The sequence below is a fragment of the Orbicella franksi genome, chromosome 9 (assembly GCF_964199315.1).
Source record: "Orbicella franksi chromosome 9, jaOrbFran1.1, whole genome shotgun sequence".
Lineage (NCBI taxonomy): Eukaryota > Metazoa > Cnidaria > Anthozoa > Scleractinia > Merulinidae > Orbicella > Orbicella franksi.
In genome coordinates, this window is record NC_138153.1 from 1,677,660 (window position 1) to 1,688,161 (window position 10,502).

General features: G+C 38.4%; 2 protein-coding genes across 2 annotated transcripts; one reads left to right on the forward strand and one right to left on the reverse strand.

Annotated features, from left to right (window-relative positions):
• Positions 1-1,106: 1,106 nt before the first annotated feature.
• LOC145497610 (neuromedin-B receptor-like) lies at positions 1,107-2,500 on the reverse strand. Its single transcript, XM_081477430.1, has one exon. The coding sequence runs from the start codon at positions 2,329-2,331 to the stop codon at positions 1,135-1,137; it is 1,197 nt and encodes a 398-aa protein (XP_081333556.1). The 5' UTR covers positions 2,332-2,500; the 3' UTR covers positions 1,107-1,134.
• Positions 2,501-9,166: 6,666 nt separating this feature from the next.
• LOC145498288 (neuropeptide FF receptor 2-like) lies at positions 9,167-10,270 on the forward strand. Its single transcript, XM_081478191.1, has one exon. The coding sequence runs from the start codon at positions 9,287-9,289 to the stop codon at positions 10,214-10,216; it is 930 nt and encodes a 309-aa protein (XP_081334317.1). The 5' UTR covers positions 9,167-9,286; the 3' UTR covers positions 10,217-10,270.
• The last annotated feature ends 232 nt before the right edge of the window (positions 10,271-10,502 follow it).

Genomic DNA, 10,502 nt, shown 5'->3' on the forward strand with positions numbered 1-10,502 from the left:
TGTGGACGCTGCCTATGATAGACAAGCACTGTCATTCAATGCACTTGCTGTAAACCCTGGGGAGCTCTTTTTAGAGATTTCAAAACAAAATATATTAGATATAAAGCAAAGAAACAAAGCGGTGGACTCCAGCATATCCTCTAGAAAAAAAATGTATGCGCTGATAAATTTGATTGTAGAGATCCGCATCAAAACCTAACTGGGCAGATTTACGAGGCAAGAAGATATCTTTCAATAGATTCATTCTGTTCATACCAGTCACGGGTGTGAATTAATTTCGAAATCTGAACTTATGAACTTTCTCAGTACAAGCACCGTTCTTTGAAAATATACGAGCCATTATATGATTAAAACTGAGAAGTTCCTCAGAGGAACCGGGTGTTACGATCGTTCTTTAAGACCCGAAAACTAGTCATTAAGCCAATTTAATTTAGACACCATTTCTTTTAGTTTTCAAATTACATGAAAATCATAATAACACGGACCTTAACTTTGTTCACACACAAAAAATAGTTCGCCTGACTCGACGTTCGACTCGAAATCCTGCGTGCCTTGACAGTTAGTTTATCCGCGAACAAAGAGCAATTTTACAATTACCATGATACCATTAGCCCCATCTATATAGCTCGGAGGGTATCTCTGGAAAGTATGAGCCATGAAATTCGGCCAAACCTCGAGCGATTTCGTTTTTTTTTTTTTTTTCAGCAGAAAGAGGAATATTCTCCAGGGCAAGAAACCTTGTCATGTTACTAACCATAAGAACGCTCTTGAAGAATCTGAATTCAAACAAATCAAAATGTCTATTTTAGACCAGTTATTCACTAATTTTAAACACCCGACCCGCGAGGAGGCGGTTTGCCGCATACAGGTAACAAATTGATTCCAATTAAGCCACAACTCACGCAAATCAAACTCTCACCGAAACTGTGAATAATTTATCGGCAAGGGGAAAGTTTGGTTTTATAAATTAATGTTCACGGGGTTTTAAAATTCATTTACATTACTCCCATTTTGTACAAAGCTAAATATGTCAATTACAGTGAACACTACTGATTACAAGTACTTGTTCTTTTTTTTTTTTTTTCTTTCATGTTGTATTCTTGCTTAGTCTAAGTTTGCAACGGAAAGGACTCTTTAAACTCGTTGTTCCCATATTTCTTCTTGTTTCTCATCCAGTTCTTCTGGCGGCTCTTCTGCGCGCTTTATGTTACACTTTTGGGTTTCTGTTTCAAGCGTACTTTCTTCTCCTTTGGAACACGCCGCACAAACGGTCGTGATTCCAATTCTAAAGTCTGCACTCATTGTGAACAAAATGAAAGGGTTTATAACATGTTTGAGATAATAAAGAGCCAATGCTACGAGATCTATATATTTAAACGTAGTGTTGATTAATGAAGGATCAGCAAACTCGCGATATAGCATCGTAACTCCTCGTGGAAGGTGACAGATTTGAAACGCTATGACCAAAACAAGAAGCATCTTCACGAGCTTTTGTTTTCGTTTCACGCGCGCCACGCACGCCACTTGTAAGATTCCCGCGCACGAAGCACGCGAGCTAAGCGACCTCTCTGCCTTTCCTGGAGTCAAGCTTTTTCCCGTTTGTTCCGCCACCTCGACAAGTATGTCACTTTTTGCTTTGAGCGTTTGGATGATACTCACATAAGCATAGCTCTGGATCATGAGCTGGGCCACAATGAAGACGACGACCAAGTAGATCTCGTATACTCTGCGATAAAGATCTGACCATTCGGGAAAGCAGTATGGTGTATCCTCGAAGAGCTGTACCTTCAGTGGAATAGCTAATGGTAGACCAGCGAAAACATAACAGATCAGCCAAATTCCCAAGTTAACGTATTTTATCTTCGAAGATGACAGTCGCATCTTGAAAGGTGTGACAGTGGCTCTGTAGCGTTCAAACGCAATGGTCGAATGCGTAATCACCGAAACACAAACCATGACATCTTGGAGTGGAAGAATAATTCGGCAGAGAGCTTCTCCAAAGGGCCAGCCTTGTAGGTACAGATCAGCGATTCTCAAAGGTGCAGCAATAATGGCGACACCCAAATCCGCAGCGGCAATGTTCGCAATCAAGAGACCGCAAGGATTTCTTAGTCGCTTCCACTTCAAAATTGATCCCAGCACCGACACGTTCCCGACGAAACCGAAAGCGAAGACCACAGCAAAAAATGCGATGACCATAATTTTGTAGGACAGTGGGTCGAACAGTTCTTCTTGGTTCGCTTCTTGCTCGCTGCCATTGCGTTCAGGTGTCATGGTTTGATTTGAAATCAAAATATCGCTGCTGAGATTGTTTAAAAGGGAGACTTCCATTTATTATTCAGTCGATTAGGTCGCCTCAAGTTGACAACTTCGGCTTATTACTTATTCACGAACCGGTAACTGTGTTTTTTCGTGAAAATTCTGCAAGAAAAAAAAACAGAATTGCTGGTATCAGTTTTGGCCTTTAAATACTGATCGGTTATTCAAAATATAATTTTGAATTTGAAACCCGTACCGGCTGTGAGAGTCTGAGATCAGTTTAAAAAAGAGTTTATTTCCATAATTTCGTGGATAGTAATCTTGTCAATTCAACGGTAACCCTGCTAAGTAGACGTTTTACATGCATCAGTGGGAGATACTTTTGCCGCAAGAATTAATTTGTGAAACCAGTACGTTAACCCAAATTTTGAGGCCTATCAACACCATCCCTCAAAAGAACAAATAAAACCCGACGTAAAATATTGAAAAAAAAATAGCCTTGTTTTTCAGGAAAAGTCTAAGCATATTACCTTTCTTTGAAAGATAAGTCTAAATTACTTGGCGTTTGAAATAACCAAACAAAATCCATCAATGAATGAATTTATTCAGTTGCATTCATTATCAATAACACGACGAAATTTGTTTGCTCCTGCGCAAAATTATCGACACTCGCAGAATATGAGGGGAGCAGGAATTAGGAGCGAATAACACTTCAACCCATATTTTTGAATCTGTCATAACAAAGTTATTAGTAAATAATATTCGGAGATTAAAATTACATCAATTAGTATTCAAAGAAGTATTTTCATGTTGTGTTGTATTGAACCATCAGACAGACCACAAAATGTACAAAAGTGAACTGCACCTCATGGCTTTAATATCTACTTTGGCTCTCTTTACAAATCACGCAGTTTTCCATTTTTAATAAAGCTATGTCTGAAAATTTGCAAAATATATAGACAAGTGTAAAAATATTGCTTTTATCATGGCGAACCAAGCCTTTGAAGTTCGGCCGGAACAAAATTTCAAAGTGCATTATCTTTGTGCAAAGCACTATTCCGTCATGAAAGTGTTCGCAATTTTGACGAAGATTAACGAAAATTCGACAGTGCGAGGGCAGACTTAGGTAACTGGTTTCAGAAGGACGTCTTATTTCCGAAACTTGTAAAGAAACTATAATTGCGACAGCCCATCAGAAAACGTTTTTTTTTCTTTTCGGGGGGCGTAACTGTATAAACTAACATTTTTATACTGTTTAGTTTTCTTTCTTTTCGATCTTGTTTTTGTTTTTATCCTTATGACAGAAAGTATAAGTATAATCCTACCTCAGATGCCTCAGATGCCTTCCTGTGCAACGCACTTAGTGATCTATCACTGAACAAGTGTACCTGGTTTGTTTCTAAAATGAATACATGCCGCATACATATTTTGTGTTTCGTTTACAAAAAAAACCTTTTGGATCCTACGTCACTTAATTTCCTCCCAAATTTTGCCTTTCATTGGTTCAATGACGTATCAACATTCAACGTCTTTATCATTTACGGCAATGGACTAAGAAATGACGGACGGCGCGGCTTTCACCAGAGACAAGAGAACTATGCCAAACGCAAATTGCGAGTTATTTCCTTGTTTTAGGCGCGTCAGGTGAACCAAGCAATAATTGACAAACGACTAACTCCGTTCCTATACGATTGACACGTTCTGTATTCTAATTGTGTGTTTATTATTTAGGACAACTTCTCCTTTACTAACTAAACATTACTTATGTTAATGATAAATATTTTACAGAATGATTTAACAACTGAAGAGATATCGATATTAATCTAAGCTAGCAATATCATGACGACACATATTTCCTTCGCGAAACAGATTTAGTTTATATCCTCTCTCTTTTTTTAGTTTAAAATCCCACACTGGTCGCTGAAAGGATATTGCAAGGAGATCTTTTAATTAATTTTAGTGTGTTGTAGTCATCCGCAATAAAACAAAAACCGTTTTCAATGATTACGAAGACAGATCAGGCTGATTTTTTATTGGAATATTCAGAATAAAAAGGATTAACTGTTTTTATTTTTTAATATCCCGTAAACTATTGACACGTGAATTGATTAGATGTCTATCAGCGATGTTAGCTGGTTCTTGCCCAACACTTCCTTCTAAATGAAAAGGTCTACTTTTCTGTGGCAAAACTATTATACATAAGCCATGCTTAATACAGACTTTAAAGCTAAAAAGGGAGCTCTACAATATATTTATTTATTGGTATTCCTTTACTGAACTTAGCAATAAACTTTCCCTTCTAGTAATTTCTAGTAACAAAACATTAAAAAAGAAAAGAAAAAACCGGGAAAAGCAAGTATACTAGAAGCAGTAAGCGGAAATTAGTTTGAAGTCAAGAGGAAAGCAAATAATTTCTACGTCGCACGATAAAACGCCGAAATTGATATATACAGCGAAAAAAGGGGATTGGAACAAGCTCAAGTGCGATCAATTAAGTCTTGTTCATGATTAATCCAAGAAACGCATTCAAAAGCGTTAGAATGTTCCAGATTTCAAACGTGAATTGCCTTCAGAAGGTTTATCGGTCTGCATTTTCAAATCAATCATTCAAACAAAAGAGAAAGTTTTGATTTTCACCGACGATTCAGATCCCATAATGGCTTTTCCAATCTTCTCAAAAATTGCACCAAAATTCGAAGGAAAAGCGTACTGTGCCATTTTGTTTTCATAAGTCCTTGAAGATGCTTGAGTTCGTGATTTGTGAAATAGGCGCGTGCCTTTTGCAGGTGCAGTCATGCACGCATGTTCGTGCGCACGCACCCGTATGGGACAAATCAATACTTTGGAGCTCGAGGGGTTTACCACATCTCCTATGGGGCTCCGCTATGGTCTTCTGTTGTCGATTTGCTCCCTTCTTATTGCGGTTCCTGGTATCTTAGGAATCTGCATCCAGTTCTTTCTTCTATTGCCTTCCCTTTTTAAAACAGTCTTCCCCTCCCTCCCCCAGATCCTTACAAAGGTGAACTTTCTATAAAGAAAAAATAATGCGATGTTGAGCCGAGCTAGAGATAAGAGAAAAATAATTCTGGAAATAACCTATAAATTCATTATGTGACAAGCGAAGCAAAGAAACTGAAATAGAGGCGGCTTCACGAAGCTATGCAATGTTAAGCCACACACGGAATTAACTCTGAGGTAATTTAGGCAGAACTGAGGCAAAATCGCACCGTGTTAACAGGTACGATGCACCGTGATCTAACGAAATAAACAATATGGCATCAAGTTTTTTGCGTCAATAAATTGCGTCAGTCAATTACGTCATTCATAACATTGTCAAAGGTATGAACATGTAAGTTTGAAGACGTCCCGAAAAAACATGATCTAACGAGGCACCAACAGTTGCATGATTCTACATCAACTATAATTTATAGCGGACGAGTTATGCGAACACTCACGTCCTAAATAATATTTCATCGAATTGTGACCATGTTTTTAACAAGTACGGACGAAACTGTGAACCAGGAGTTCACAAGACTATTACAACGCAGCTGCAATTTTGGTCGAACATCAAGAGACCCGCTAATTTTTCCAAGTAAAAGGCCCGAGATTTTTATGCCGGGAGTGATAGGATCAGTTCGAGGAAAATCCAACCGTGTACGAAATGTCCCGGCCGAAGATTTCGCACGACGTTCTGTGATACTGCCGGTAAAAACTTCATCAGCTGCACACAATTTTCAGTAATTTCCCCAATAAGGTTTTTCTGTCAAATCTGAATTTGACTTCGACTGGTCAAAAGTTTTTGTAAGGGGCAGCTCGCCCCGTCTTATATTTGAGTTCAAACCGTTTCCCAGATTTACAGTTTTTCTCAAATGATTTGTAGTTACTTGATTGACGATTTTCATTAAACGCAATTTTTTTTTCTCGTACCGTAAACTGCTTCTTATAAGCCCACCCCTCACCCCCGCCGCTTATAAACCCCTCCGGTTATAGGCCCATCTACCTGTAAACAAAATATCACTCCCGATTATAAGCTCCCCCGGATATAAGCCCCCTCTAGTTTAAAGTTTAATGAATTCGATTTACTGTGATGTTTTAAAGTTTAATTAAAAACCAGTATACGAAAAACGTATTTTGAACAGCACTACTTTAGCTCATTTCGAAACGGGATTTTATACCCCTAATTGTACGTCTTCCGGGATATAAGCCCCTCTGTTTATAAGCCCATCCAAAACCCCTTATGGAGTTATTTAAGGCTGGGCCGCGAGGGACCAGCAAACGGTTCAGCCAGCGAAACCAAGCAAGTGACATCAGCGTGCGCCGTTGGACAAATGAAGTATGCCAAATTAACTAGGTAATCTAGAACCCAGATTTCCCACGGCCAGGCGGAAAACAGAGCGAGGCTGGTTTTTATTTTTTTATTTTTTTATTTTTTATTTTTATTTTTATTTTTTGCATACAGCCACATTTTTTTATTGCAATATCTTACATTACATTACATACAAAAATTACCTACTACTTACAATGCCCACGTAACTTACAATTTAACGATACTAACAAAACTTACAATACTAACTACGGGAATAGTTAACTAGTAACGCTCCCAGTGGCATGCAACCTCATTCCCAGGGTCTCTCATCTTCAGTTTATGATTGATCACTACTGGCTTGCAAACTCGCAAATTAACCGATTGAGAGCGTGCGATTTTTACCGCGTCAAACAGAACCGTGATATATCAAAATATACCGTTCACTGAATGGATGAATAACCATAGGTAACACACAATTTGATACATTGATTACTTAGCTAGTGGCTTTTGAAAAGTGTGTTGTTTGAATCAGTCTATATTGCTACAACTAACATGCGCTAAGCCGAGAGCTGCAAATCGACGACTATTCAATCATGATGTCAGCCAGTTACGTTCAGATTCACGGATTTACAATATTCCATTAACTCGTTTCTTTACTGGAGGATTTTTACCCGTGCAAAATTACGGCTGGCTGTCTGCGGATTCAGTTTTGCGCACGTTAAATATGGCGAAATGCTAACGTGGTGACGTTTACTTTCAACATCTGATGGGAAGTCGGTTAACAAATAAGTGCTTGCGTTGCTTTCTGTTATATTTCCTACAAAATCTCCGTAAGATTTTTATCACGCTGGTTTTAGATTATGCAAAACTGCGTCAAACAAAAGCCTTTTTTTTATCGTTTTTATGACTTTTTTTGCGATTGTTTATTCCGTGCACAATTTCCTGTTGCCCAAACTTTCTGACTCGATAATGGCACACTTGCTGAGATGATAAAATTTCATTCACGATCACAGCATATATGAAATGTACATTTACACACATGACAACGATTTCAAAAAAGCCGATTCTCTTCAACATCTTTTCTTAATTTTTAAATTTTATTATCTCGCGTTTCAAGGATTAAACATTATTACAGAGGAACTTTTTAACATTAGACTTCCACAAAGACATATTGTCTCACTACCATTAAAACTATTTAGTCAAACCCGTAACAAAATCTAAGTCTGTTTTTGACCCAAGCACAAATGTTCGGTTTGCTTCGTAAATATCGCCAAATGATATTAATAGACATGTAATACACTGTTGATAAATACTTATTCTGATTTTATGTATATATCGGAACTAAACAATTTACTTATCTGTTTATTTATTTCCGAAACTTCAACCAAAGAGAGACAAACAACGTAAATTCAATCAGTGTACTTTACCGTAACCGAAAACAAAGGCTTTGGCGGTCACTCTTTGTAACAAGGTTTTCTAGTTTTGCTTCCAGCGCCGAGCGTATTGTACTTTCAGAACGGATGTGTATATTTCAAACAAACTCATTATTGACACGTAAAGAAAAAATCTTTAATTTCTTTAGCCTGATAGCGCGGAAGTAAATACTTTTTCAAGGAACTTTTTTAACGCGTAAATGCACGGAATATTCTGTTTATGAATCGTGATGATTTGATAATGACTGAATTACGGAATGGATTTTTGACGCCAGAAAATTCGTCTAAATTGGCCAGACTAATCGACAAGTTTCGCTTCCTAACGGTACTAAACGAGAAACAAGTGGAAGTGTGTCACGAATTCACATTTATTTCAGAGGGTTTTCTGGTCGAGTTTTGGGAAAGTTAGAACAACCCGGAAAGGACTGGAACTAGGAAAACCAAGCACTCATTTGTCCAGCAACAAAATAGCGCTTTTATGTCTCAAATGTGACTTAATAAATGTTAGACGAGTTTTGTTTCACGAATTCACAGTTACTCGTCCTGATAGGATTCTCGTTCTCTAGTGTGAATACGGCCAATCTTGTTTTCGAGATGAATTGTCGCTCTGCCTGACATAAAAATTAAGGGCTTCCGGGACTGTAGCGATAATAGTGGATTAGTCACAGTACGAGCCACTGATAACGTTGTATAATTTTTTAACCTGACAGATTTGAATAAACATTTATTGAAGACTTTCAAGACGGCGATAGGTTAATGAGTCTGTTACTTTCGTGCGAGCAAATTGAGGTTCTCCAACGAGATTATCCAGCAAACAATACAACGCTGGAAAAACAAAGGAGGTCCAACGAAAAAGCTTTTAGGCAAAATAATAACAAAGCTTCAACTGCGTAATTGCTCACCGAGCTATTTATCATCTGTGCGTATGGCTTAATAGAATGATTGTTCGGAGTCAAACTCTGCCTGCGTATCATCACCGTATTTCTTCGAAATTTGGCTACTGAAGGTGCCCACAAAATCTTTTGGCCTGATATTAAATTCAAGATAGTTTATAAGGCGGCGAGAAAAGAAACTTTTCACCGCCATATTCGGAAGTTGGTTATCAGGAAATTGTTCAAGTACGTGGTTAAAATTGAATCAAAATTAGGCGCTTTCTTTTCAATCTTTTGTTGATAGGTTGAAGGCAATGTCTTAAATAATATTCTCCTTGCTGGTGAACTGTGACAGTCAGAGGAAAGTTGCAGCGAGCGGTAACTCTCTCTCTCAGGGCCTGAAATACGAGAGTGCGATGGATACAAATGTGTCTTTGTTCAACAATCGCTCATCGAATGACACATATCAACCGGCGACAATCACTACAGTCCTTTTCGCGTTCGTGATAGCGACGGGTTTTCCAGGGAACGTCCTAATTGTGGTCGCGATTATCGCCCGTCAGCGACTCAGAACTCCTTGTTACTCTCTGGTTCTCAGCATTGCTATAGCGGACCTTGGCATGGCATTGATTGCCGCTCCCCAGCGCATTATAGAGAACTACATCGGCTGGCCCTTTGGTAAATTCTTGTGCAACTTCCTTGTGTCCATACCGGAGCTTTTTGTCAGCGTGTCTGTCATGACTCACACGGCAATCGCACTGGAAAGATACCGTGCAATTGTACAGCCGTTCAAGGGACGAATGTGCGTGAAGACAGCAAGAGTGGTTGTTGCCGCCATCTGGTTCGCTTGCTACATCACAGCAGCTTTACCTCAAGCTATCATGCTCGATCTCGTGCAAGACCCAGATGGAAAATTTTACTGTGTTCCGATGTTCCCCTCGATGGTTGTCCGTCGTGTTTACGAGTTTTACCTCGTACTCGTGTTCATCGCCCTTCCGTTAATTTTTCAATCTTGGTGCTATGTTAACGTGTTCGTTTTTGCCAGACGAGAAATGAACCTCTCGAGGAAAAACACCGATAATAAGGACGCATTTCAGCGTTGCAAGAAAAAGATTCGATTGGTCTTAGTTTTGGTTTCCCTTGTTGCCGTTTTTCAAATCTGTTCCATTCCTCGAGGTGTTTTAATGCTCATAAGAGAATTCGAAGGAGATGCCGTAATGTGGACAAACATGTTTTATTTTTATGCGGACGTGATTTCGCTTTTCGCTTATTACATAAAGCATATGATAAATCCTGTAATTCTTTGGTCCACGAGTAGTGAGTTCCGATTTTGCTGCGGAAATTAATTTACATTTGTTCAGTAATAGATAACTGGAATTTGAAATATTAAAAACTAGTATTCCGACTCCATCTGCTCAGTTTGATTTTGTTGTTGTTGTTGTTGTTGTTGCTGTTGTCATAATGTAACAAAAATGTTCAAAGAAAATGTCATATTTCAATGCCTGGAAAAATACCTTTTACTATAAACGTACGTAGTTAGTTAAAAAAAAAATACGCCCAAAACCCCATTTAATAAAATGAGCATAACTTTCTTCCAGTTTACTGGAAAAGAAAAAAGAGGATTAAAAAGAC